Source organism: Neltuma alba, unplaced genomic scaffold (genome assembly GCF_004799145.2).
Source record: "Neltuma alba isolate B1F8T4 unplaced genomic scaffold, ASM479914v2 tig00006987_pilon, whole genome shotgun sequence".
NCBI lineage: Eukaryota > Viridiplantae > Streptophyta > Magnoliopsida > Fabales > Fabaceae > Neltuma > Neltuma alba.
In genome coordinates this window covers 228,193-255,456 of record NW_021634644.1, presented here as the reverse complement: position 1 = coordinate 255,456, position 27,264 = coordinate 228,193, and the positions used below count along the sequence as shown (strand labels likewise).

At 39.2% G+C, this 27,264-nt stretch overlaps 4 protein-coding genes across 12 annotated transcripts; 1 reads left to right on the top strand and 3 right to left on the bottom strand.

Moving 5' to 3' along the window:
- Positions 1 to 1,220: 1,220 nt before the first annotated feature.
- Positions 1,221 to 7,709, top strand: LOC114751577 (uncharacterized). Of its 9 annotated transcripts, XM_028940232.1 has the most exons (10): positions 1,224 to 1,368; positions 1,547 to 1,677; positions 1,772 to 1,998; positions 2,163 to 2,244; positions 2,342 to 2,443; positions 2,542 to 3,006; positions 3,225 to 3,635; positions 5,439 to 5,781; positions 7,311 to 7,388; positions 7,485 to 7,709. In XM_028940232.1, the coding sequence occupies exons 7-10, from the start codon at positions 3,238 to 3,240 to the stop codon at positions 7,533 to 7,535; spliced, it is 870 nt and encodes a 289-aa protein (XP_028796065.1). In that variant the 5' UTR covers positions 1,224 to 1,368; positions 1,547 to 1,677; positions 1,772 to 1,998; positions 2,163 to 2,244; positions 2,342 to 2,443; positions 2,542 to 3,006; positions 3,225 to 3,237; the 3' UTR covers positions 7,536 to 7,709. The 9 variants fall into 9 exon arrangements, 7 of the variants coding, with proteins under 7 accessions (XP_028796065.1, XP_028796066.1, XP_028796067.1 ...); XR_003740765.1 differs by lacking the exons at positions 2,342 to 2,443; positions 2,542 to 3,006; positions 7,485 to 7,709 and adding exons at positions 6,931 to 7,031; positions 7,098 to 7,179 and having other exon boundaries at positions 1,221 to 1,368; XM_028940233.1 differs by lacking the exon at positions 2,542 to 3,006.
- A 287-nt stretch (positions 7,710 to 7,996) lies between these two features.
- Positions 7,997 to 11,651, bottom strand: LOC114751579 (CXXC motif containing zinc binding protein). The gene is made up of 4 exons (XM_028940238.1): positions 11,437 to 11,651; positions 10,652 to 10,759; positions 9,746 to 9,913; positions 7,997 to 8,612 (listed from the first exon to the last, which is right to left on the bottom strand). Exons 1-4 carry the CDS (start codon positions 11,536 to 11,538, stop codon positions 8,490 to 8,492), a joined length of 501 nt encoding a protein of 166 aa, XP_028796071.1. The 5' UTR covers positions 11,539 to 11,651; the 3' UTR covers positions 7,997 to 8,489.
- A 624-nt stretch (positions 11,652 to 12,275) lies between these two features.
- Positions 12,276 to 18,436, bottom strand: LOC114751591 (protein EARLY FLOWERING 3). The gene is made up of 5 exons (XM_028940253.1): positions 17,921 to 18,436; positions 17,570 to 17,796; positions 16,136 to 17,013; positions 13,826 to 13,877; positions 12,276 to 13,701 (listed from the first exon to the last, which is right to left on the bottom strand). Exons 2-5 carry the CDS (start codon positions 17,783 to 17,785, stop codon positions 12,652 to 12,654), a joined length of 2,196 nt encoding a protein of 731 aa, XP_028796086.1. The 5' UTR covers positions 17,786 to 17,796; positions 17,921 to 18,436; the 3' UTR covers positions 12,276 to 12,651.
- A 4,564-nt stretch (positions 18,437 to 23,000) lies between these two features.
- Positions 23,001 to 27,264, bottom strand: LOC114751615 (clathrin interactor EPSIN 1). The gene is made up of 10 exons (XM_028940280.1): positions 26,996 to 27,264; positions 26,849 to 26,900; positions 25,989 to 26,068; positions 25,807 to 25,885; positions 25,584 to 25,667; positions 25,332 to 25,477; positions 24,962 to 25,219; positions 24,499 to 24,659; positions 24,026 to 24,219; positions 23,001 to 23,444 (listed from the first exon to the last, which is right to left on the bottom strand). Exons 1-10 carry the CDS (start codon positions 27,034 to 27,036, stop codon positions 23,016 to 23,018), a joined length of 1,524 nt encoding a protein of 507 aa, XP_028796113.1. The 5' UTR covers positions 27,037 to 27,264; the 3' UTR covers positions 23,001 to 23,015.

Below are 27,264 nucleotides of genomic sequence, written 5' to 3'. Positions count from 1 at the left end.
AGATTCAAGTTTAGCATTTGTAACTATTCAAATAATAATAAAACAAAACAAGTTTATATCCATGATTTTTTTTTTGGGGGGTTCAGAGGCTCAGAGCTATCTATAAGAAATAATGGACGTCGCATGGTTGTTTTAACCGATGTTATGGTGCGACATAATTAATCAACATGATTCACTAAACCTTAATCTACCACGATGAGTTGCCCCAATAGAATAATCTAAAGCTAAAATGCATGTACATGAAAAATGAGATAATGAAATTAGTTTACCTAATATTACCTCTGGTCCTAATTATAATACCTAGTTGACTAATCTGAGTAGATTAAAAAATTTAGTTAAATTAGTTATTTGTAATGAATATGTGTTGTTTTTTCTAAAATATCCTTACTAATCAAGTTTGTTATCTAGAACTACCATTATTAAAGGACTATCTTGAAAAAAAATAGATAAATATGAAAAACAAAGTGGATTGGATCTTATATTTAGGATTAAAATAAAAGTCAAGCAAAATCTTATATTAAGGATCAAAGGTAGTATTAATACAAGGCTTTTTATAGATGCTTTTTAGAACTATAAAATCTCCAAAATTTAATTCATTTAAATCTCTATTTTTAAATAAATTATCTCCTCTTTTTTTTGGTCGAGGAGGCGGTGAAAATCGAAGCTACCTTTCAAAAGTTCAGTTGAGAAACTCAGATGATATATTTCTCTTGTAAAAAAACTGAGATATATTTCTTTTATAAAAAAATTGATGCGATATTAATTACGCAAGCCATTGTATTCTCCCAGGTGCAAAAAAGTCATTTTATTTAGGGTAAATGAATAAATGATATATGAGGGGATATTTGGCAACTTTCAAAACATGGTTTCAGAAACACTTTTCTGTAAAACGAAGCAAATTCCTTTACATATTTACTTCGTAAACCGTAAAAGCACTTCTGAAACTATGGTTTGATTTCTATCCAAATACCCCTGAATCTCATATCGCTGTGGGGATCACGCCGTGAGATAAAGATTTAACGGCGAAGGGGCAGCGCCCGGGAGTCCTAACGGAGTTAGCACGTCGCGGGGGGTGACCTTTGTATAGATTATGGGAGGATAAAGGAATGCCGTCTGATTCCGAATGAACGATCATCAATTCTCGGAGGGACGGTTGGTGTGAGGGAGAGGAGCACACCATGTATATATTAAAATGCCTCTACAAGAAATGCTCTGCATTTCGTTTTATCACAAGAAGAAGAAGAAGCTCCCTGTACTCTTCTTCCGTCCCTCTATCATCTCCGACAAATTTCTTGTCTCGTTCCCCATTATCCGTCTAATCAAACGGGAGGATTTAGGATACAAGTTTTGATAACTGAACGGTGAATGGTAAGGATCTGGAACTTCTTTCAAGATATACGCCTGTAATTGTAGAAAAAGGTTCTGAGCGATGAGCTCAATTTCTATTTCTGTTTTTCTTTCCTGACTTTCACAGAGCAGAAGCTCAAATTTGTGGCCAATTCGAATTATTGACTGAATTATGTTCTTGGCTCGTTTTTGTCAACAGGTGCATGTCAAGAGAATTTGGAATTGGCGAATTTGCCAGAATTTGATTTTATTTATTCCTCTAACTGTTCTTGAGATTCCATTCGTTCATTGTGATACATAGATGGCCCTGGAGAATCACCAATTCTGAAGGTTGGGAATCAATCGAGCCAGAGCTTCATTCTCTTTCTGTTTTTGTTATTTGGCATGTGGGCTTAGTTATTTCTGTGCTGCTTGTCATTTACAGACTCATTTTCCTGGAAATCTAGGCGGAGACGGGAAGTGTAAACTATCCGGCAGATTACGGGAACGATCATCGCTTGCTTAGTTTAACCTGAGTCGCGGATTTAAACTAAGAATGTCATCATTAGTTGGATTTTCGCAATAGCTTTACATTAATCAAGGCCTGAGAACTGAAAGCGGCGAACTTTTTGGTCCTGGGTAGATGATTTTAGCTGAATCAGATTGAGTGAGGTGAGAGAACAACATGCTTTGTTAAGAATCAGAACTCAGGAATTGATTTAATCGACATCTGGATGCTGATTCGCTACTGCTCGCCGCAGCAGTTGCTCCCATTCTGCTACGGTTTATAGCTTTTACGCTGCTCTGAATTCTTTCTTCTCGTTGATTTCTCGCAGGATATTGAAAAATCGGCTCTTTTTCTTCTGCGCAAGGTTGTTTGAGAAGAAATTTGATTGCTACCAAAGTCGAAGTTTTCCGGTAATGCATTAATTCCTTGGCTCTGTTTCGTCGTTTGCTTGCTTTCCTGATCTCTTGCCTCATTTGGATGCTCCTTTCCTTCGCATATGCTTTCAAGGATTTGGGTCCTCCCTCCAACGCCGGCTGTATGGCTCGGCCGTTAATCTTCTGGTTCTCGAGCACGCTTATATTACTTATGCCGATTTTTGTTCGGTGATAGGTTCGCCTTTCATCTTTAAATTTCTGGAATGATGGAGAGCGAGTTCAGTTATCCATTTCTTTCTCTCACTCTCGATTTGTCTATGGTTTCTCTGTCAGGGCCTGTAAGGCTAAAATGGTTCGTTGATGCTCGGCCCTAAATTCATGAATTCTTTTTTTTTGGTGCCTATCCTTTGAATCTTGGTGTGGTTTCAGTCTTTAGAGACGAACCACTTTCTGAATCTTAAAAATTCAGGGTGTCAAGCGAGCCGATGCAATGATTGACACAGAACGGAGGGCTGATTCTGGGGTGATTCTAGTGCCGAGAGCAGCCCTGAATCCATTAACTCGTACATTTCTTTATTCTCTACATCGTCTTTCCCGTCAAAATGTGGCCATACCTCCCTCCCTTTAAAAGAGGAGGGAAAAAATGAAAGCTCTTTCGTTGACGCCAATTGGATTTTGAATTGTTTTGGATGGGAAAATATTTTCATAATCTCAGGTTCTCCGCCCCGTTAATCTGATCATCCATCTTGTCAGCGACACAGGAGATGCTCCCAGCGCACATGCTTCCCATCGTTGCTGGTGGTGTTTTACTATGTTTCTGGGTTTTCGGGAGGGCAAATCGTGACCGTACCATGCTCTGTTTAGAGTTAATAGATGGATGAATGTGATTGCTTGAAGGCGGAGTGGGCAGGGCCGGTGGTGGGTGGTGGGGAAGTCGCAGAATTCCAATTTGATGCAAATAATAGTTGTGTAATTCCAAAATTAACCCCCTTAACTTTACCTATTAATGATGGCAGGTGCGGAAAGGAGATGGATAAAGAGTCACTTAGGAGCAATAATAACATTAACAACAATCCCAAAGACAAGAGCGGGCTCGCCGGAGCAGATGCCTCGTCATTGTTATTGAGGGGAGGCTCCGATAGCATCAGACAGGCGGCCTCGACCACCACCACCACGACGTCTGATTTACTGTTGGGGTGGGGGAACCGGAAGCGGCTGAGGTGCATGAAGATTCAGGTGAAGGACGACTCTTCCGCCACGGTTCAGCGGACGACGGTTCGAGTGGACCGCCGGGTCGTCAAGGATCCTCCCAATCACTCCACACCTCCCGTCCCTAATGGCGCAATCACTCATAATCACAGCAACCGCTATCCCAACCTCCGTCAACGGTCATCGTCGCCGCAACAGCCGCCTCCGCGAATTCTCAGGTATATTCGTTTCCTTCCTCATTTTGGCCAATACAATTCACAGGGGAGGAGGAAAGAAGAAATATAGAGATATATTCATATTTATATGATTGGTGTTTGAGAGGTCGGTGATGACGTAGGGTGGGGTGAGTTAACGGCGTGATTTGCCACTTGCGTAGAAACAGGTGAGTATGTGTCTGGAGGATTTAGTGGGGGTGGGGGGGGGGGGGCGTCGTTTAGGGTTTGGATTGGAGTCCATTGCACGAGAGGTGGTGTGCTACAGCGGTTGAATTGTCTCGATCTTGAACTCGTTCCTTTTTTTGTTATTTTATTATATTAATTTAACGATACGATAATTTTTATTTGTTTTTGGTTAAGAAGAAAGAATGATGATTTATGGGGGCGAGTGGGGGCATGATGTTAATATATGGGTAGAATCGGGTGGAATAATGAAGTGATGGATGGGAATTTAGTTATATGTAAGGGTAGTAATGAGTGATGAAGATATGAAGGGAGAAAAGAAAGTGGATATGATGATGAGCGGAAGGGGAAGTGGGGGCAGAAGGCAGATGCGTAGTGCAGTCCATGTCTGCCACGTTTCACATGTCCAACAGCACCTTCGTGCTTCAAATGAAAATGCAATTTCTGGGGATGAGATCTGCGTTCCAATTGGAACATGAACACCGCCTCCGCCAAGAGCGTGACGTCAAAAACAAAAATTACTTCCCTTTTGGCTTTTACTGGGTTTAGGTTGGGTACGCTCTCTTTCGTTCTTATTAGTTCGAGATATTCTCGTTCGGCAGATGTGCAGCTCTGATCCGATCTTTGCTTGCTGAGGTGCGATCACTATACCCTGCCTCTTCCCCGCTCATGTCCTTGGTGCTTGCCAGTTGCCTGCCTCTTCCGATCATATTCCTTCCGATCTTCTGTCTCAAGCGCTATTCATGCTCATGGATTCCGTATTTTTTGGCCTTTTTATTTGTCAATCAAATTTTGCACTGCTGTTTCTGTTTCCGTTTCCGATTTGGCTGCCCCCAATTTGAAATCCTTGGGCTACAGTTTTATAGATCAAACATGTATATGGGGTGGCCTCTTGAAAAGAATATGTCGCCGCTTTTATTCTCAATAGCCCCCCACTTCAAAACTGGTATTCTAGATGGGTGCATCAATCCATTATCAGGATCGTTGGAAACATGGAATGGAGTGTCTCATCCACGTGTTTCCCTCACTGTCCTTTTCTGCTAGCCCCCATTTATGGCCGTCCGATGAGGTGCGGCCTTCCTCCTCTCATTCGACACGTAACCTTGATTTATCCAAAAGGCACTGCATCCGACGGCTAGAAGGAATCCCATTTCGCCCTACCCCTTCAAATATCTACTGCCTATAAATCTTTATCTTTATTCCTTATTAAAAGGGGGAACAAATTGAGATACGAAGGGAAGGAAAGGAGCGATCCCCTTGTTTAAAACGCAATGGAAATATAGAAAGTGCCCCGAAGAAACCAAAAGACCCACCCCATATTTTACGCAAAACCCGTCGAGATTCCAGTCCCTCCAATCCAGCGATCTAGACCATCCCCAAGGTCAATTTCGTAACTTTACCACTCCCAGTTATTTCCTCTCCTCTTTTACTTTTTATTTTTTTAAAAAAATATTTTGACATTCCTTTTCACCTTTTGCCCCCCTTCTAAACTCCCCCAAGGAAGGAAATGTTCAATCCAGATTTGTTGTGTTAATTTATTATGTATGTGCGTATATCGTTCATGATTATCAGAGGTAGGGATACATAATATCTGGTGTTGTGTGTGCTTGTTTTCTAATTTAGGAACTCGGAGACTTCGAGTGCTATGAGAGGCCAAAGCAACGGGGGCGTTAGGGGAATCGCGTCACCGGACAGGGGTGCGCACGATAAGAGAGGGTCCCATCACAACCACCACCACCACCACCACGATAATAACAAGTCCGCCGCCTCCTCCGACACCGCACACGATAGCAAGAAGGGTGGCTCGCCGTCCGGCAGTGGTGATGTCGCTCCTCCCGTTTGGCCCCCAAAGTTCGTGATAGCCCTCACTAACAAGGAGAAGGAAGAAGATTTTCTGGCAATCAAGGGTTCAAAGCTCCCTCAGAGACCCAAGAAGAGAGCCAAATTCATCCAACGCACTCTCAATGTAAGCTCCTTCCTTTTCCCTGTGCTCCTTCTTTTACTCCTTTTTCCGTCCAGTTTAATATTTTCTTTATCAAGTTTTGTTTCTTCCATATATTTCAATATTTAAATTTGATAGTCCATGATGCATTTACAAGATGACAGATTCCTGTCGATGGATTTCATTTTAGAATTTGGATCTTACGCTCTCATAGGACTTGGAAATAACTAGTTTTTAACAGTTCAAAAAAATAAAAAAGGTGCAGAAATCAAATCATCATTACCCAACTTGAATTTTAATTATCTTTTACTATGGGCTTGATTACTAAAGTTGTTTTGGACTTTTTGGTTTGGTAGCCAACAATAAGTGCAAAGCAATTTTACTGCAGTAATTGGAGGAATGTTGCATTTTGTATTTACGACGGGGTTAGGTAGGTACTTGAGCCCAGATTTATACCAGCCAATAGACCCGAATAATGACCTAAGTCTCGGTAAAAAATTAGTGGCACCACGTCTTTGGTCATAAGCTATGTCCCGTTCTGGAACCCCGATGGTGGAGCTAGTATAGATTTTTTGGTTTTCCAAACTGAAGTTTAACGAGCTTCCAAAGAGAGCAAGAAGGCAATCTGCCAAACCTAAAAAATAAAATTAGCTTGTGTTTATGTTCTAGGAAATCCCTTAGTGATTCATTGATTGACTCCCCCTCCCCCAGATTGCCCAGCAAAACCTATGGACTAGACTGGAGATGGAGATGGAGCTTATTTATTTATTGTGGCGTGCGTGAGGTTATTAAACTCTTTCATTTGTCGGGGCCTTGTACTGAAAAATCGTTTGCTTCTGGAAACCTGATAAAATATTACGTTCCGGAATTATTACGACAGATCATGGATTATAGACATAGTGGGCCCATTGAACGCAATCGTTGCTTTGTTGTGCTTTTTGGTGTGTCTGATCTGATCTCACAAAGCCACTTGACGAAGTTGCGGACAGACAGCTGTTTAATATGCCTTGTGCGTCCTGGCAGCTTGTCTTTTTCTTCCTCTGATTTCATTGAAAACCTACCAGTGAAATTATGATTACGGTGTTTTATAATAAAATCGCATCCTTTTTTTCCTTTTGGTCTCAAAGATCACGTCTTAAAAGAATAAAGTGAATTCTGCTGGAAAAAAAATAGGAGAGAGAAAAGTCTGAAGACATGGGAGAAATGTGGGTTGTCGTGGGATGGAGGCGGGGCATTTGCTTGCGGAGGTGAGCATATTGATTAGCCCGCGAGTTTGGGATGAGAGGTGCTAGTTGGGCCACGTGGACGGTCGTGATGGAGTTATTCTGAAAACCAAAATGTGAGATGCTTGAAGTAACCGACAAAATTAAAAAAGGACTGGCTGGGCGGCTGGCTTGTCTCTCTCTTGCATCTCTTGACTGCGTTTTCTTTCAAAAAAGTTTCCGTCTTTGATTTTATTCATATTCGTTAGGTGGATTGGAATCTCTAGTTAATTTAACCGCAAGACTTGAATGATACTGAGCTGTATATTCGGTTCACTTGGATTTGTGCAGCTCGTGAGTCCGGGTGCATGGCTGTGCGATCTCACCTTAGAACGATACGAGGTTAGGGAGAAGAAGATATCAAAAAAGGTATGCAATTGTCATTTATGCCCTTAACACTAAATGTTTGGCTTCTATTGCAGCTATTGCATGACTTGATATGACAATGGCTGATACTTAATGTAGAGACCAAGAGGGCTTAAAGCAATGGGCACCATGGACTCAGATTCTGAATAGGGGAACCCCAGGGAAGAGGCAGGGAGTTCTATCAGTCAGCTTGGCGCTCGGAAGAGGACTGTGTTGATGATAAAATGACAAGATGAAGTTGAACATGCATGTGTTGGATAAGAACGTGAAAAATGTTGCAATGGCTTTTTGAGCGTGCCATGAAATCAAATGCAAATTGCTTTCTCTGCGCCCTTCACCCACGCTAATTGTGTTTGTAAAACCAACTTAAAATGACTGACGGAAAGGCCCTTAAGGAGCAGAAGATATTTCGCTCCTGCTCAACTTTGGATTGATGGTATTTAGGCATGAAGAGTGATCGCTTAAAAGGAAGATAATTGTGCGAGACTCAGCCCGGTGTAAAAGGGCAAAGCAACCTTAAGAAACAATACATACGTAATTGTGGAATTCGATACTGTGCGCTAGCGGTGCAAGACCATACTCTCGGATGTAGCGAGTGTTAAAGACCTAACTTCACGTCCCGAAAGCAAAATTGTAAGCATTTAAGACTTCGGTCAGCATAAGTTCTTGAAATTCAGTCTCCAGTCACCATTTAGGACTTCGGCCTTTTAATTGGCACTCACCGTGCTTGTAAACACGAAGCGCGCAGATCCATACGGCAATGGAGACCGCCCGACTTGTTCCTCTTACAAGTGTGCCCCGTCAATCGGTTGGAAGCTGGTATCCGGTTTTCCTGTTTTTGGCTTATCAAGCAAATATCAGGGATGCTCATGTAAGTTGAGCTTCAACAGAACCCACAAGCTTGTTATGATGATATGTCTCAGCTCAGGAGCTCATTCACAACATTAGTTTTATACACCAAGAAAACAGGCCAGCAGGAAACTACATACAGCGTGTCAAGCAAGAACACTATAATATCCCAGTTTATCAGTTAACACAACATAATGTGTCAGTCCACCGTGTCAACGGCTGCGTTCCATGATGCTCCCTGGTATGACGCGAACTCTACTTCACCACATCAAAAGTAGCACGGACGTTTGATATCATGACCGGGCACTCTCCCTTCTCATCATACTCAGCAAACTCTCCACTTGACAAGTCAACGTCTACAAATTTAGTCCCCTCTAGCTACAAAAGCAACGCTTGCAATAATTAGTAAATATGGAAAACATTAAAAAGAAAGTAATGAAAATGAAGACATGATATAAATCTATGTATAATATAGAACCTATAAACTAATGGAAGTCACCTTTTCTGACTTATAAATAATGCAACTCACCTCAAACTCCTCACAGTCTAATACAGCAACTGCAGTGAGCATCAAACAGTACAAAGCAGGTAACCGATTCAAGATGCAGCTTATACATGTTACATTAATTACTGTATGAACACACTGGTTGAAAAGGGAAAACAAGATGCAGAAGATGACTAAGATCAGTGCAAGAAAGAACAGGGCAGGGAAGGAAATCAAATACTCATGATTGAAATATAGGGGCTTCAACCACCGAGCACACGTCAATAAAGAGTTTCGAAAGGGGCAATGGACCATAACATATTTAGCTCTCAACAGAAACCGCAACTAAACTAGTATATATTGTTGCTTTATTTAAAATGGGCAATATGAAGAGGAACTCAAATTACAGTTGCTGCTCTGGTTTATTTATAAGGTATTTACAGCATATCTCACACAAACAAAAAAAAACTTTAAAATGCATTAACCCTCCATTAAAATATACTCCTCCGGTCCTTAATATAAGACCCATTTAACTAATTTGATTAGATTAAGGAAATTAGATAAGTTAATTAATTATAAGAAAAGTGATACATTTTTCCTAAAACACCATAATCATCTTTCTTAATACCCTCTCTTTCTCTTCTATTTGATTATGATTGAGGAAGTATTCATAGGGGTAATTTAGAGAAAATTGATAAATATAAGAAATGGATCTTATATTTAGGACCAAAACCAATTCAAGAATTGAGTCCTATATTAAGGACCGAAGGAGTAACATTTTTTCAATTTTACCAATATTGAATAAGTACATCTTTCAAAAAAGATAACCATCTACACTATAATAAATAAAAGACAAAATAGTACATTCACGTTAAAAACTTAATGATTTATAAATAGAATAAAAAAAAACCTTCTCTCTTTGCCTTATAAATAAGACCCGATGAGTAAATGCCAGTGACATTAAGAATAATTTAAGACTGTAAATACAGTAAACCGTAATGATAATTACATAAATGAACACACTCACGGATTCAACTTTCCATCCACCGCTAAATATGAAATCCACCGGCTCATAGCCTCGGCAGTCGAATAACATCAATGGGGCATAATTCCCTGATTCACTCATTTCCTGGGTTAGTGGTTTACCTCGTCCTGGAATCATTGTCACTGTGCCATCTCTGCCACAAAACTTGCACTGCGGACCAAAGAAGAAACATCAAGAAATCACCAGCTGTAGGAAAAAACATTTAGAAGAATCTCAGATGGACAAATTATTGTCAAAGTTGATGTTAAGCAACAGAGATTAATCACATCAGCATGAAGTTTACTCCTCTAAAAGAGAAAAGAGCAGACGGTCAATCTTGCTAAATTAATGAAATTCTAATAATAATAATAAGACATCTTGAAGCTGACAAACTGACAAGTCAGATCAGATAGCAAGACGCTATTCATGATCTCCTCATCTGTGTACGAGAAATTATTTCAATCAGAAAACTGCATGACGGTGATAGGTTGCATCTCCTTTATCATACGTACATCTATACAAAGTGTGAAAACAATTTAATGGGTGCTACAATATACAAAATTGAAAACAAAGTATTGGATAATGGCGTCTTTATCTTTTTCTGTAAATTCATAATTACGGTTCCTCTCAGACATCTCAAGTCCTGGTAAATTAAAATGCTTCTAGACTGATCTTAAATGCTATGGGAAGCTGCTGGTAACTAGCAATCATTTGTGAATGAGCTCTGAATGCTCAGGATACTAAATGGTCCATGTAAAATACCAATAGATAGATTAAAGAAATCTCAGAATCACCGTGGACCAGTAGAATTGAGCTAACTATTCAGTGATCGCAACACAGTTACAGTTAGTTAATTTGCCAAATGATGTTCCCTCTATGGATACTGGTAAATGGAGAGATTGAGAGTACCTTCTGAATGAGATTAGTTGTCCCCTTGCCAACTGGGAGAGGAACAGTTTCATTCAAGGCCACGCAAGTTTCCTTTTGGCTCACCTCTCCACATCTCCCACATTTTACCTACACGGAAATATAACAAGGATGAGTGAAGTAAATATCACAATATCTAAAAAGGAGTTGATCGAAATTACAAGAGGACAGGGTATCCGTAAAGCTTGCAATAATAACATTATCCAGCATTTCATTCCCATTGATTTGGAAAGAACAGCCGCATCAAATAGGAGGACACACTACAAAATACAGTAATATTAAGCAAGAACGTAGTATTATTTAAAAGAAATCAAGGAAATATAAGAATGAAACTAATCATTAAGCCTCCGTAAAAGAGAAAGAAAAATACATTTAAAAAAATAAGGAACGTGAAGATTCTCTACGAGATTCTTATTGCGTTTAGCTTTCGTGACTTTCATGTATTATGCTGTAAGCATTGCGCAAAACATCTTGGAAAAAAACAACTTATTAACATAATTACAAGCTATTATATGTCATCCATTAAAAATCCAGAGATGAACCCGCGTAGCTTACACATATAAAGTAGGGGAAAACAGCGTACAACAAATCGAAGTGGAACAGAATCAGTGTCGGAAAAGAGTCGGCATATAATGAACTGAAGAATCGCGTGTTGGAATCAAACTCACTAGGGTTATGTAATAGGGAGCGATAATCGATACTGAAGGATTAGAGGAAAGAATAAGAAGAATGAAGCAGACAAAGCCCTAGGGGTTGGAGAGAGCCACCTTGAAGAGGTAGGAGAAATTGGGGTCATCGCAGCCACCTTGGGGTTCAAGGTTGGTGAGGTTCTCAAGGTCAGCGGCGATCATCAGCATGTAGTTCACCATTGTTCTTCGTTGGGCGCCTCAACTTCAAGCAATCCTCACTGGCTCATTCGTGTCTCGCGCTTCGCTCTCCTCTCTTTGCATCTGATTCGGACTATTGCAGGATTTGTACACCATCAGGGACTGCATCAACTTGAATTTCCAATTTTGCCCCCGGAGGATACATGAAGGCAAGCTATGCCGCCAAAAGGGTACCGCCAAGGATTAAATATCAACGAGGCAATCCCTTCTCTGGGAGCCGCCTTTACGGATTCGTCTGAATTCTGACACGGCGACCTTCAATTTCCCCCAACGAATCGATCCCTCCCTGTTCAGAATTCTCTTCATGAAATTATGATGTTCGTCATGGTCGAGATTTTCGTTCATTAACTGGTGACATTGTCCATAACACATATTCACACAACAATTCCTCATTAACTTTGTGATATCTACGTTCCAAGAATAAGAAAGACTTATTTGTTGGCCCAAACGGAGTAAGAGACTTATTTGGAGAGCCTGCACTATTTTCTCCTCTGGTAGCCATGTCATTAGATTCAATGCTATTGTAAAGATCAGTTACATTAATTCAAGGAAAAACGTGAAGCTTCTCTTCCTACTTACAGAAGATACCATCGTGATGAACCTGAGACATCAGTTACATTGAGAGCCACTTGTCCTGCGGTTAAAACAACCCGCTCAGGCGCGGAGGGGCCCACTCTTCCGCATCAACTCCTTCGGCGGCATAGGGATAAGCATATATGTATGAAGACACTATGCTAATAATATTACATTTGACTAGTTTTAAACATTGCATAGATATCTACATACAAATATATTGTAGCGCGACCAAAACCAAGGGGAAATATATCCGCTATAGGATGTCATCATACTCCAAAGGGCCCTTTTGGTACAAAATGGAATGAGAAAGAGAATGGGAATGAGAAAATTCTCTGCTACAAATATGGGAAGTGTCCCCCCCCCCCCCCAAAAAAAAAAGAAAGGCAATTTGTCATTTATCGCACATAAAAAAAATTCCCTCACATTTTCCCTCTTCTCAAATCCTTTCTCATATACCAAATGGCCCTTAAGAATACAGGGGCTCAATCCACTGTAGCATACTGACTTAGACGAAGGTCACTATACAGTGTCAAACTGTCGTCTCTCTTCTTGAATTGACTTGAAAATTCTAGCAGCTGATTCCGTTGCAGATCTGGGGTTGTGAGGCACAACCCTGATCACTCGCGTTTGCTGTCTGGTCTCTAGGAGAGGCAGAGAGTGAGGGGCTCTCTCTGCCTCTGTCTCTGGAAAAACTGGAGAAGCCATTGGAAAAAGAGGAAGTGCATCCCTTCCTTCAATTTGACTCGTGCTGGTGATTCTTTGTGCCATTTCACCAGGACTACTCGCTGTGCTTCCTTGTAACTCACTAGCCTTAGATGCCTGAAATTTCTTGACCTGTGACCGTGATATAGTTCTACTCTTCTGAACTGAGGGCAAATTACAAGAGCTTTGACGAGCATTGCTGTTGCTATTGCTGTTGCAGTTAGCTTCTTTACCAGACAAATGACCATTTTTACCATGAGGCCCTGGCCCAGCAAAATGGTTCTTCTGCTCAACAGCTGACCCAGACATCGCTGGAGCCATAACTGGCATATCATGACGAGGAAAGTAAGCATTACTGCTTGGAGGTGTGTCCGTTGGAACCCCTAAGCCTTGATGAGAAGCTGGGACTCCGTAGGCAGGATTCATAAAAGCACCTCCCAGAGGCCCTGGCCCAAAAGGTCCATACCCTCCACAAGCTGTTCCCGTGAATCCAGGTCCAGGATATGGCTTGTAGACAAGCCCCTCAGAAGGAGACATCACAGGAACTAACCACTGATGCCCAGGTGGCTGGTGTAAATACCAAGGATTATTTACCTGGTGGGAGTTTCCAAAAAAGGCGGTGTAATTCGAAAGGTGGCTACCATTTTTCACAGATGAAAGAGATGTTTTCCCAACTGCATTCTCCGCAGAACATTCCATGTTATGGTTACGCTTTTCAGAGTTGTCTTTACACTTGAGATCTTGTTGCTGAGGTTTCATAACATATTCCAATGTGTGTTTTTTGGGAGCAGATCCCTCTAAAGGAGGTTTTCCCAGAAAAGCATCCTCAAGCAAAATATCTGGTGATCCAGCAATCAGTTGTTGGACCTGCTTAATTTAAAAAAACAATACTTCATATAAACTCAAAGGATGAATGTTTATATGTGAGAAAAGCTAGCATGTTTCTCATTTTGGACTGCCACAAGCCATTTAGTGCCAGAAACCATTTTACCTTTATGAGTCTGTGCAACTCAAACACCTGGACTGCAAACACTCTCTGTTGACTGCAGAGAGGAACAGAAGTATAATCAAGAAATGTCACGGTGAATCTTTGAGGCACATAGAACCAAAATTAGGCAGAAGGTTTGGAAGTAGATACGATCATACAAGGAGAACCATTATATAAATTAACAACATTCGAAATCAGATGATCTTCAATCATAATAGGTATCTGGTTAAGTGGGACATAGAACAATCTCAAACTCATACGACACCCCATGTTGTGTTAGAATACAGGACTCTGTCTGTAGAAGCATATTAATTATGCACAAATATACTTATCACAACACTTGTTTGATAAAACACAAATCCCTTGGACTTAGGTCATACAATTCCAACAAGATCTCAGGGGGTTAAAGACAAAAACGCATAAGACCAAAAGAATACATTTCAAGGCAGGAAACGAAATTATACAATCCAAAAATAAGCATTTGACCAATATTGTATTCTCTGATTTATAGTTAAGATCAGACTCAACAAGGAACTTTAAGATGGGAAATATGTAGAACAATACAAATTTCCACTTTCCAGGGTAAAACTACGAACTAAAGATATATCTATATAATACAAAAACTATGAACTAAAGATGATGGAGCACTTAAGAGTTGTTTGTGTCAGAGCAAAACCAAGCAGCAAGTCTGTTAAATATGTTTTGCCTCAAGGGAAGAGAATGACGATTCAGAACACCAGCAGGAGGCAACATGAATGCACCTGGACAAAACCAAAACAAGGATGATGGTGAACATGGATGGATTAGTGAGGGAGAATGGTGGTACTACCAGGGACGGAGGACGATGGCAAGGTGGATTTTACAAGTTCATGGAATTGTGTAGCATCTATGGGGCATAAGCCTGGGGAATTAAAGAAGGTCTGCAACTAGCCTAAGACTTTGGTTTCAGGGAAGTAGAAGTGCAATCTGACTTGCTGAACCTAATTCAAACTATCAATGGCAATGCTGAACTCAAGCCAGCCAGCTCCGCAGTGCTGTTTATTAAGGACTTGATGCCGAGGCAATGGACAGTTTCAGTAGATCACATTAGGAAGAGGCCACTGGACCAGTGGATTGATTAGCCCCTTATGCAGCCAAATGTAAACAGAGCACGGACAATCTTAGGGAACCACCCAATTTTTTGGGGTATTGTTACCGAGGATCTTCTAGGGACTCAAGCCACTGCTGATGTAGAATCTTGGTTGGGCGTAGCCCATCGTTTATTTGCCAAAAAAAGAGGGGGAAAAAGAGAGAAGATGATGAGAAACCTTTCCTAGATAAATTTGAACATGTAAAGGAAAAGAAATTCACATTTCAAGAGTGTCTTAAACACAGAACCAAAACACCAGATAAGTAGGGGAAAATTCCATGACATCTAAGAAGTACTTGTCAAAAAACTCTCCATATGTCCATATTTCCTGGTACCATCCTGCGTTAGCTGGTTGCCATCATTTCTAGTCCTTCAATGCAATGCAATAAAAAGAAACTTGCCATTCGTCACAAGGGAAACCAAGCTAGAGAAAGCCAGGGCAGGAAAATATCCAAAGTCCAGCGGCTAAAGGTCAGTGAAGAATGAGATAACATGCTGTCATAGCATTTTCTTTCCAAAATAGCATAATATTAAGACTTCTAACGAACCTTCAGTAAGATGAAGCGCTATCCACCATTACATATATATAGATACATGAGCGTGTGTGTGTGTAGTATTGACTTCAGATGAACGAAAAATCCAATTTCGAAGCGATCAATCTTTTTGACCAGCGAAGGAATCCCAAGTCTATCAAATTTCTTTTATTCAAAGGCATATGTACAACTTATGCTTAAAAGGTAAAAGCCACTGGCTCAGTAGCCTGACTGCATTATAATTAGAGGTGCATATACCAACAACTGCGCTTCCAAATTCAATTATACAGCTAAATGATTTCTTATAACTTACCATTTTCAATACTCCAGTCTTCTCTAATGTTTCTCATTTTCTCAAAAAAGGCCTCACAAACTAATCATACATAAAAAATGAAAATAAAAAAAATATTTAAAAAAGTAAGAAAGGATGAGGAAAAAAAATCTGACCAATACATCAAAATAAGTAAGCTCTTTTTCCTTTCATTTGAAAATTATAATTATTACAATGCTCAACAAGTACAAGATACCATCACACCAAAGCATGTCATAAGAGTTCAGTTATCATATATGCAAAAAATGATTCACAAGGAAAAATTTAAGTTTAGTAGGACCACCCAAAAACAGGTGCTATGTACAGGTAACAAGACTTACTTGACAATAGCTCTTCTTGCTTTCCAGAAATGTTTTTGACCTATTATCTCCACAACATCATCAGGAGAAATTTCTTGGCTTAACAAATTATCTACCATGGAGATCTTGGAAACATTGTCACTTTTGTCCCAATTTTTCTTCATCAGACCTGTCCGCCTGGTATCATGACACTCTGTGTCATCAATAGCCTCAACTGGACTATCTTGATCAGCAGTAGAATGAAAGCAGCCTCTCAGTAAAGGGACGTCTCCCTTTTCTGTATCACTTGAAGGGCGAACAAGACCATCACTGCTTCTGGCGTTATTACATAGAGACACAGCTTCAAGATCCTGTTGTGGGCAAGCATCAGCCTGATGCAATCTGCCAAACCTTGATCCAGGACAATTCTGATCCTGATACTCTTGATTTCCAGTCGCATTGTCTTGCCTGGCAAGACCGTCAATATTTTCTCCATTTAAAATGTTCCTGGCAGATTTTACTGGCAGGTCCCTACTTGGGCTTTCATTTGAAAGAACATTACCCTCACATCTCACGTCTTTTCTTATATTGACGTATGGGAAGCCAAACTGTTTGGGATCCCTGTCACAATCATTTTGCACTTCTACTGCACAACCGAAATATCGAGGGCCTATGGCAGTGAATTTTCTTCCATCAAAAGTCTTCTGAGTATTATCGTTAGATTGACCAACTCTTGCATTCATATACATAGGAACCCTAAAGTCATCTTCATCTACCTTTTTTCTTTGCTCAGGTTTTGACATCGACGGGTTCTGATTTGCCACATCAGATTGATGAGAAATATTATTTTCATCTTGATAAGTAGGTGTTTGTGGAGGTAAATGAACAGGAAGGATATGGTTTCTCTCAGGAACAGTCCTCTGCAAACAAGTAAATCCAGAAATTCAGGAGAAAAAAGTTATTTCTCACTACACACGGCAAAGGTGCACACATACATCCCATAATGCAACAAACTCCAAGGTAGAACGTAGAAAATAAGAATAGCTAATTCATGAAATGCATATACTCTTGTTCTCAATGAACTAAACATGCACAAGTATTCCAAGCTTATAAATGAACGAAGCAGAAACACCTCAAAAAAGGTCACGTCCAAGTCCATGTCCAACACATATCGGAGACATGACGCTCTTTTTATTTTTATTTTTTTCCAGCAACACGACGCTCAAATTACTTAGAAACACTTCAGCTTTGTTTCTTCATATATAGCTAGCATGTACAAGTACAAACTGACATCTAGTTCCCGTTATCCAAGTACTGGACATGACTGGAGAAGTCCTCCAACGCCAGATGACATGCATATAAAGCCAGTGCACCAGAAGATGAATTTGCATAAAATAATGTCACAAATAGCAGGAATATTTATAGGAGGAGAAAGCAACTAAGAATACAAGCAAAGCCACAAAATCAAAAACTTACCTGGCTTGAGGATGCCAGGGAGACTGTGTTACTAGAACTAACAGGGTTAAGTGGCTGAACGCCTGGGTTGAACCTTTGAGATGGAATACTAAACTGTTCATAGAGGGCCATCTTATTCCTCGGCGGTGCTCTTGGACCACCCTTTTCCGTATCATTGACATGCAATCTAGGGAACATTGGCCTCACGAGCTTCTCATCATCTTTGCCTCTCTTCATCTTTACTCTTTCTAATAGACAAAAATTCCCTTTATGTTCAGACGCAAACGAGCAAAAAATATATGATCTCCAATTCACATATCCAGATGTAGGAGGCCGAATTATTTAAACCCAGCCAACAAAACCAGTTCTCACCATATCATGCTGCAGAGAGAGATATTATCGAAACCTAGATTTTTTTGATCAACTGAACTTCTAGAGAAGATACCAATATTTCGCCAACGGCGCACCGAGCGGACCTATGAAATTCAATCCTGCTGGCGAGAACTCAAAGCTCCGAAAATCCAAACACAGATTGCAACAATTTCCTGTGTATAAAAGCGATTCATTAAAAAAAAAAAAAAACTTAGATAATAACCCCAGCCCCGAAATCCGAAGAGGACTCTCTCCGGCTCAGATGCCAAATATGGGCTCCTTCGTTCCCCGTAAAGGGAGAAACCAAGCAATATCTGCAGAACTCAGCTAGAGAGATGAGGGTACTTAGTGAAGGACGCACGCGGCGGAAGTTAACGGGAAAAGGGGAATTTTGGGAAACGGTAGGAATACATGAGGGGATGATTGCGAAGATAAAGGCCACAGAGGGAAGGGATGAGGAGTCGAACTTATTCGAGAAGTGAATGTAAAGAAGTGGAGGCAGGCTAATTTAGGGATTCCTGAGAGGATCAGCACGCCCATCATCTTCAAAAAGGGAAAGAGAAAAGCGCGGAGACGTGGGCCCTCTTTGGGCAGAACTATAAGATCCCTTCTTTTTTTTTCTTTTCTTTTTACCAGCTAAAAGATCCCTTCTTTTACTTTCCGGTTTCAGCATTTATTATAATACTAATTTAACTGGATTTTGTCATCCAAACATGCTTCTGACTTTTAATTTATGTATTTCTGGATAAACACCTAGTGATACTTAACACTTTACGTTTTCATATCTTAAAGCTTTTTTTTTTAAGAACTTTACGTTTTCATATCTTAAAGCTTTTTTTTTTTAAGACTTTTTTCTTTTGGTCTCAAGCTTTTCTTAAAAGGTTAAGCTGCAATTCTGGCATGCAAACGTTAGTTGAGAAGCTGTTTGTCAGGTGTCCGACCAAGAGTCTTTAGTTACGGTCACGGTCCCGTGTTTTCACTGGTACGGTCGCAATGTCTTCGCCAGTACATGAGGTTAACTCAACTCATTAAGATTTTTTTCCCCTGGGAACCAGAAAAAGTTAAATGAAATTAAAATTCAAAAGGGATCAATATATACTACTTCCGTTCTTAATTATAAAAACTAGTTAACTAATTTAAAAAAAATTAAGAAAAGAAGTTAAGTTAATTATTTATAATAAATAAGTGTTGTCTTTCCTAAAATATCCTTACTAATCAAATGTATTGGTTAGAACTATTATTGTTAGAAGGACTATGTTGGGAAAAATACATAAATATAAGAGAAAAAATATATTAGGATCTTATATTTAGAATCAAAATAAAAATCAAACAAAGTCTTATATTAAGGACCGGAGGTAGTATTATTTAAAAGAAGAATAGATTATTCCGTTATTTGCTGTTGCTGGTCTGCAAGGCGTAACTGATATGCGTGTGTTGATATTGATGAGAATGTATATAATTCCCCCAAACTTCTAAATTAAAACTGATGCACATAACTCCCCTCATATTTTTGTTTGGCCAGATAAAACAATCCCCTCACATTTCAAAATTTGAAATCGGCATTTTTTTTTTCCAACCAGGAGCCCATCTTATTAATTTTTCTGTTACCTTGAAACACCTGGCATCTTATGGCATCAAGCCGTCATGCTTAACTTGTCTTTCTTGGAAAAAAGAAGGGTAGGAATGTAAATCTGCCAGTGGCAAAATGCATTTTCCCACTATCGCCTGCACTAGAGATTAACAAATAATTTACTGGAATGGGGTGTCATATTCAAAAGTGCAGCGCGCAAGGAAGGGAAGAATTTGTTATACAACCAAATAAAGATGTAAAGATGATTTAAAAATCATAGTTTCTGGCAAAGGGGAAAAAAAAAATCGTATTCATCATTCGCTTTTAAATTTGCACGACTAAATTCGAAAGGCGTGGAAGGAATGGATGACCTGATGAACAAGACAACAGTGAGGGAGATGCTAAGCACGAGGCAAATTTTCCACAACCTCTGCCGAGCCAGTCAGATCAAAGATAAAACCGATGACACTAATTTACTAACTACCTACCTACTAATCCTAAATATAAAACCCTTATACAACTAGTATAAGGGTCTTATATTTAAGATTAAAAAAGTTTTTTTTTCACTTTTCCATTTATAATGGTTTATAAGTAGTTTTTTTTAATTATGATTTACAGAATACAAAATAAATATGTGAGTAGAGTTTTATTTCGACTCACGTTAAATGTGTTTATAACAGTGTATCTGAATTAGTAGTAATAAAAATAACTTTTTTTTCAATCTGACAGCAAAAATCAGATAATATAATGTTATTTATATTTCGAAAAATAGTCGAGAAACTAAAACCTGTTTGAATGATTAATTAAAAAAATAATCTAGATATAAAATGATTAAAAAGACATGAATTTTATGTAGTCATCATATTTGATATTAAATGTATATAATGTGACAATCGTAAAGGACACATTTAAAAATAAAAGTATTAGAAATAAAGAAATTAATTTACTGTTAGGAAGAATTTGAAAAATATTAGAATACTTAATTAAATATATGGATATATATATAAATTAGAAGAAGCTCGCTCTTTTCTTTCATATTCTTTTTAAAGAAGAGATATGCATGCAAAAGAAGATAAATGAATAGGTAAAGAATTTAAAATACAGATTTTCTATCGCATTATTAGTCTCTACGTTAAAAGCAAGATGATGCAGCTTATGAAAAAAAAAAAGTCATTTGAAATAAAAAACCCAAATTGCCAAACTGCTAAACTGAGTATCACCGATTATACAAACCCAGCTTTGACCGGTTGGTAAGTTAGTTTAGACTTCCAAACATAATTCCAAACATATCCTAAATCATTTTAAATACTCTTCCGGTCCTAAATATAAAACTCTTATACACTTATATAAGGTGATTATATTTAGGACTAGAGGAGTATGATTTCAAACAGGGTCTTAATTGGCTCGTGTAAGACTGAGAATGAATCCTTTATACGGTTGTTGAAATAAACCTTTAACTTGCTCTTCCAAAAAATTAAAATCGGGTAGTCAACTCTCCCTCGTCTAAACCGTAAATATGCATAATTTTGCTTGCGATCGATATCTCATTTGCCAATAAATTTCATATTTCATAGACTATAATGCGGCCATTTTCTCTGCATCAAGTGATTGAATCATGGGCCAGACAATATTTCATTCCAATATTTGTTTCAAAATCAAACTAAATACCACCTCCTGCCTCAAAAAATGATCTGCTAGTTGCATCAGCGCAACTTCTTGACAGGTCAATTTCATTAAATCTACGGTATAGAGCCGTGTTCTTTTATTTTCCTTTTTTTGGGGTGATATTGACCAACGTTTGTTCGTTCCGAATGTCTGGTGTCAACCCCACTTTCCCAGAAAGACCGTGTCCGTTCAGAGTTCGGACCCCCGCAGTAACAAGGCAACAAATTACTCCTCCGATCCTTAATATAAAACCCATTTAACTAATTTGATTAGATTAAGAAAGTTAGGTAAGTTAGTTAATTATAAAAATTGTGACATGTTTTTCCTAAAATACCATAATCATCTTTCTTAATACCCCTCTCTATCTTCTACTTGATTATGGTTGATGGAGTATCCATAGGGATAATTTAGAGAAAATTGATAAATATGAGAAATGGGTCTTATATTTAGGACCAAAACCAACTCAGTAATTGGGTCTTATATTAAAGACCGGAGGAGTAGTAAAAAAATTCTTCACTGCATTCCAAATAAATTGGAGAAAAAACCCTTAAAGAAAAAATCTAGACGTTCTCACATTTACAGTAGGTGCTGTGGCGGCAGAAAAACTGTTCTCAGAATACTGGGAAGCCAGAGAGAATCAACCGACGCCTTAACAGGGTGCTTTTATTTTCAGTATTTAATGAGTTATACCAACTCGGGCAAACAGTAATCTTAAAAGCACGGATATTTTACAACTCGGAGCAGTGCACAGCTTTAGCCACTGCACAGGAATCAATAACATAAACAATGCAGAATCGAATCGTGACTAATCTTTATATGATCAAAGCCCAGCCATGCTAAAGAGCTCAACAGCTTTTGTAATGCCAACACACATAATATGCAATAAAAATGTGATGCAATGGTAAGAGATTAATATCTGGAAAGTTCACTTTTGAAAACCACTAAACTGATATTGTTGGCCGCTCAAACTTGCAAATATATCGTCCCCACCTCCTGGCTGGGAAGGAGTGAAGCCAGACCTACCAAGACCGGATCCCGATCCCATAGCCCTCCCCATGTAATATGATTGCGGAGGACCTTTCTCCTTTTCATCTGATCCATCACTCAATCCGCCTACAATCCCAACATCAGTCAGGGAGGCTTTCTTGGCTGCAAAACAACACAAAACTTGCGTCATTGACATACAAGGAAAAAGGAAAGGATTCAATCGGTTGTACATATTCCACTCTCATTCCATAAAGGTGAGGAGGGGCGGAAAAAGGGAAAAAAATGTGCTTATGCGGTAATAATAAAAGGAAGACAGAGAAAAAAGACTTTTAGATCGCATGTCATTCGTGAAAGCATAATTAAATAAGTCCACACAAACAGATGGGGGCAAGGGGGTAGTGGATGCACAAATATGCATTCCGACAAGAAATGTAATCTTAAAGCAAAGTCCAGTGCAGCACGAAAATGTACAAGAATTTAAAGCCTTCCTCATTCAGTGACACCCAAGGTATCGTGAACTAAAAGGCTGAAGCCCTGACCAATATGGATTTGATCGTTACCCCACCCCTTAGTCCAATCCTTACTACTGACTCCAACGCCTTGCATCTCCTCTGTAACAAAAAGAAGATGAAGCTGAATCCATGAGGACTTGATACATGAGTTCAATTCCCATCCTGCCTCTTTCTCCGTTCTCTACTCTCATCCCTAGTCTAATCTCCTTTGCAACAGCAAAAAAGGCTGAAATTCTTTGGAATAGATAGTGCATACATAATGGATGTACTCTAACAAACAAAAGATCATAGACTTTCAAAATATCTTCAGTATGTAGATATGACAAATGTATCGCACAGCAACTGATTAGATAATATTCCATTAAAAACCTGCTGAGGAGGTCAAGATAATAAACTTACGAGCAGATATATTGAGATCAATTAACCCACGGCTCAGCGAATCAGCCCAAATACCAGACTTCACCTGGAAAGCATCCTTTTTAGGGGGTATTCTAGACTCTGGCAAAGGGTTCACATTCATTTTATCTTGGATGCCATCAGTGCCAGGAACTTTTGAGGGCTGCTCAGATGCTGAATCAGAAGGAGAAGTAAATTCACCAAAAAGATCAGATCCATCAAAACTACCAAGTGGAACAGCAGTGAAGGGATCAATGGAGCTATTATTTTTAAGACCAGAGCTTTCTGACTTGCTGTCTGGCTGCAGAACTGGCTCAGAAACAGAAAGCAAGTCAACTGTTGCAGTAGCTGAGGATGGAATGGCCGGTTGGGAAGCAAACAGATCAACCTCATTCTGTACAAACAATCACCGATGAATAAAAAGGGGGGCAAACTTCCTTGGTACTGAACAGAAAAACTTAACACTGAAGGGGAAAAAAAAATGAAGAAAGAAAGCAACCCCATGAGTAATTTACAATTTTAAAACTAGACTACCAATTGTAATAATCAATTTAACAACAAACTTCCACTCTGCTTATGAGAACAAACTGCACGTCACTCTATTAACTGCAAGCAGTGTGCCTCATTCCAACCGTTAGGCCCCCTCCCTGACCATTCTAGCATACTTTTGCATGTTTCTACCAGAGCGATACCCTTCAGAATGTAATAATATGTAAAATGAAACTGACATCATCATCTATACCAAGAAATTAACATGACAGATATACAATACAATTGGGCACTCCGTCTAGTCGAGCAATATACCAGAGCAAATGGCATCACTTCCCCTTTTGGTCAATCAATAGTTATGGAGGAAAAGGGTATAGAGCTCAAGACCTATCCCTGTTATTAGTTGATAAGTGTGCCACAAAAACAGTAGGCCATTGGACAAAGATATTGAGCTGCAACACTAAAATTAGAGGAATAACATCTAACCCGTGATTGAGAACCAACCCCTTGGTCCACATGAGGCTCTGCTGATACAAATGCCGCATCTGCAAAGAGATCAACTTCTGACACACTGCTTGCGACAGGCTTTTCAGTGGGAACAGAAGTTGGAGCATCCATGAGGTCACCAATCAAATCTTGTCCAAATAGATCAACGTGATTAGAGTTTCCAGCTGAAACCTCTGTTGGGGAAAAAACGAAATAAAATGACACATAAATAAACAGCCTCAGGGAAAGGTAACTCAATCCAGCAATACAAACACTGCAATTATAGCACATGCAGATATGTCTGCCAGGATAAAATGTTGGAAGAAATGTGCTCAAGATGCACCAGAAATAATAACAAAAATGTGAACTTCAGTGAAGTCAAATAAAATTTGAATCACAAGAAATATTTGCCTATGAAGTAATTTAAGGAAATCAGAAACCACAACATAAAGACATCACTTCAGAATACTTACTAGCAGTAGATGTTCCTCTTGGATCAAAATCATCGAAATCATCATCGTCATTGTTTACAGCTACACTCGAACTTTGAGAGTGGGCTGAACTGTACATATCATTGCTGGTTACATCAGTAGATGACTTCGATACTCTGGAAGGCACACTATGCTTTTTTTGCCTGCGAGGCAAACATTCTGAAAGGATAAGTCTTGAGAAAGTAAAATGCAGCTCATTGATAAAGGAAAAAAAATTGTAATGATCAAAGGCTTTAGGGCGGATGTATGTCCTGTCAGCGAGCATAAGGTTTATTATACTATGCAGTAGCAGCATCTCTTTTCAGACTATTTTAGAACACCGCCTTTTAAGCTATAATATCCATCTTCCCAATTTGATGTCTCTATTAACTATACGTCTGGCAAGGGATAAACGCTAAATACATTAATTATTTACAAAGCATAATATATGCGGGTTATGCCCCACCTGACTGAGTGTGTACCCTTCTTAAAGGAGCTTTCTTGCCTGTCACTTGAGGACCCATGTCTTGATTTTCCAGGGTAGTATTTCTCAATTTTTTCTTCTTCATGGTAAGCCTTGTCTCCATAACCATCCCTATACCTGTCACTGTCATTTGAACCAAAACCTCCATATTTATCACTGCTATGGCTTTGATAGCTACCAGTGCTAAACGAGGCTGACCCAGACTTGTATGTGATTCCAGTAGAAGAAAGTCCAAAGTACCTAAGAAAGCAACAAAAACAATTTACTTTACTGACAATCAAACTTAAAGTAGCATATTGACATAGATAACCTCATTATCTATGGAATTAAACTACTGGCAAATTTCATTTACTTGTCACGGTTTGCAGCAGCCTTATTTCTGACTTCTTGTATCTTTTCTCTATTATTCAGAAGGGCCACAATATTTTCTGCCTTCTTCCTGACATTGAGCCCCACATCCTTTCCACTGGGTTCAACATATTCAAAACTAGAAAGTGCCTTTGCCAATACAAAGTAAATGGTGATTATGCCAGATAATGATCTATAATCAGTGTCACTGAAAATGACAAGGAAAATTAGCTTAAGTCTAGAGGATGGTCCTTACGGAGATCTGAAAAGTATGTTCAACAATGTCATCAACAGCACGTTCAGATCCATGTGCTACCAAATACTCTATAACAGCCAGTGCCTAAAAAATAAGCAGCTTCAGGCATTGAGACGTAGAAAAACAGCATGTAATATGAACAGACTTAGGAAATAAACTGAACCCGCCCTCTCCAGGTACTTCATACTTTCAAGCAATAGAACAATTATGTGGTAAATGTCACCTTATATACATAACGCCAATCCTTTCCAGTCTCACCCAATCTTGTCCAAAGGACGCTCATGACCATTTGACATTCGGTACTGGTAAGTATAGAAGAATAAATCAAGTAAGACATCAAGCAACTTTTACCAAAAAAGAGATACTCATTTGAAAAGTAATAAGTAGAAAAAATTCAAAGTATACAATTTTTTGGTAGCCTGTGCAATCTCAGCCAGCGCAGAACCATGAGGACCCCAGGGTTCATTATCAGTAGCATCCAAAACCTAGATTGTAAATAATGAAAAAAAAAATCAATTAATAACACGAATAAAACTGAACTAATAAGGACAAATTTATCATTCGTATGCTTAAGCAAATCTGGGAACTACGTCAGTCTGAGTCTAGGGACAGAAATTGAGGGCCAAAACCCAGCATTTATCATTTTATCGTATAATAATTCTACTTGCAATACCAAGTTGAAGATGAGGCAGAAGCTTGATTTGCAAACTTCAAAACTAGTGCCTGATGTTAGAACTGAGAGAAACCCATAATTTAGCTGCTTCATATTGAACAATACTATGTTACACGCAAAGCTCCAAATCTAATCATCATACTCTTACGTCTTCATCAAAGAATAATGATACTCAATCTGGACATGGCCCATAGGTATGCAAAATATGGGAAGGGAATATACATTAGAGGATTTTCGTTTTTGAGGTCATAACATTGTGGCAAACTGTTAAACTAAGACTACATTTGAAATTCACCACTACTATAGGAACAAATATTTTCCAATTCCGTCATGACCGACCGGTACTAGCAGCAAATCGCGGAAGTTCTTCAACCTTCCCGCTCTCCCTGACGGAGGGACGGGAAGAGAAGCAAATTTCACGAGCATTCCGTCCTAAAACCGTATTAATGAGATTGAGGAAGTATATGGTTAAAATATGCTTTTTAAAATTAAAATGGTGGGAGAACAATCCACCAGCAGCTCTATGGACTGGGATATGCAAAATTTACAATTAAAAGTCAGATTTAAATACTTGACAATTAGTTTTTTTTACCTTCTGTTCGATTTCGGGAACTTTGAGTACCTTCAGATTCACCTCTCTCTTTCTGTTTCAAGGTTAATTGAAATTAAGAGATTAAAAATCGCAGCATATCAGAAGGGGAGAATAAAGACCAGCCAGCCAAGGAGAATAGGAGCTCACATTTCTCGAACAGTTTGATCGAAGACCTTCATGAAATCCATGGTGGATCCGAAAAGATTATTTCGAGAAGAAGCAGATCAAAGAGACCAGGACGTCGTAGATCTGGAATGGTTCAGAAGAGTGAGCGTATAATTCCAATGAATTCGATGCCTTTTGAGTTGGAGCAATAGAAGTTGAAGCCGGAATAGATCGGAAAGAAAGCGTTAGCGGTTTTCAATCCGAGGGTGAAGGAGAATGGGGAAGGAAGGCCAGGGTGTATTTCATGTTTG

What these genes read in the sequence shown, in the direction of transcription:
- LOC114751577 (XM_028940234.1), top strand. Translation starts at nt 3,238, where the DNA reads ATGGATAAAGAGTCACTTAGGAGCAATAATAACATTAACAACAATCCC. An exon ending in CCGCCTCCGCGAATTCTCAG is followed by an intron (nt 3,636 to 5,438) that starts GTATATTCGTTT and finishes TTTCTAATTTAG; the next exon opens with GAACTCGGAGACTTCGAGTG. An exon ending in AGAAGAAGATATCAAAAAAG is followed by an intron (nt 7,389 to 7,484) that starts GTATGCAATTGT and finishes TACTTAATGTAG; the next exon opens with AGACCAAGAGGGCTTAAAGC.
- LOC114751579 (XM_028940238.1), bottom strand. Translation starts at nt 11,538, where the DNA reads ATGGTGAACTACATGCTGATGATCGCCGCTGACCTTGAGAACCTCACC. An exon ending in ATTTCTCCTACCTCTTCAAG is followed by an intron (nt 10,760 to 11,436) that starts GTGGCTCTCTCC and finishes ATTTCCGTGTAG; the next exon opens with GTAAAATGTGGGAGATGTGG. An exon ending in CAACTAATCTCATTCAGAAG is followed by an intron (nt 9,914 to 10,651) that starts GTACTCTCAATC and finishes TTTGGTCCGCAG; the next exon opens with TGCAAGTTTTGTGGCAGAGA.
- LOC114751591 (XM_028940253.1), bottom strand. Translation starts at nt 17,785, where the DNA reads ATGAAGAGAGGCAAAGATGATGAGAAGCTCGTGAGGCCAATGTTCCCT. An exon ending in CCCTGGCATCCTCAAGCCAG is followed by an intron (nt 17,014 to 17,569) that starts GTAAGTTTTTGA and finishes ACTTGTTTGCAG; the next exon opens with AGGACTGTTCCTGAGAGAAA. An exon ending in GCAAGAAGAGCTATTGTCAA is followed by an intron (nt 13,878 to 16,135) that starts GTAAGTCTTGTT and finishes TCCTCTCTGCAG; the next exon opens with TCAACAGAGAGTGTTTGCAG.
- LOC114751615 (XM_028940280.1), bottom strand. Translation starts at nt 27,036, where the DNA reads ATGGATTTCATGAAGGTCTTCGATCAAACTGTTCGAGAAAT. An exon ending in GATCAAACTGTTCGAGAAAT is followed by an intron (nt 26,901 to 26,995) that starts GTGAGCTCCTAT and finishes ACCTTGAAACAG; the next exon opens with AAAGAGAGAGGTGAATCTGA. An exon ending in AAGGGTACACACTCAGTCAG is followed by an intron (nt 24,660 to 24,961) that starts GTGGGGCATAAC and finishes TTTGCCTCGCAG; the next exon opens with GCAAAAAAAGCATAGTGTGC.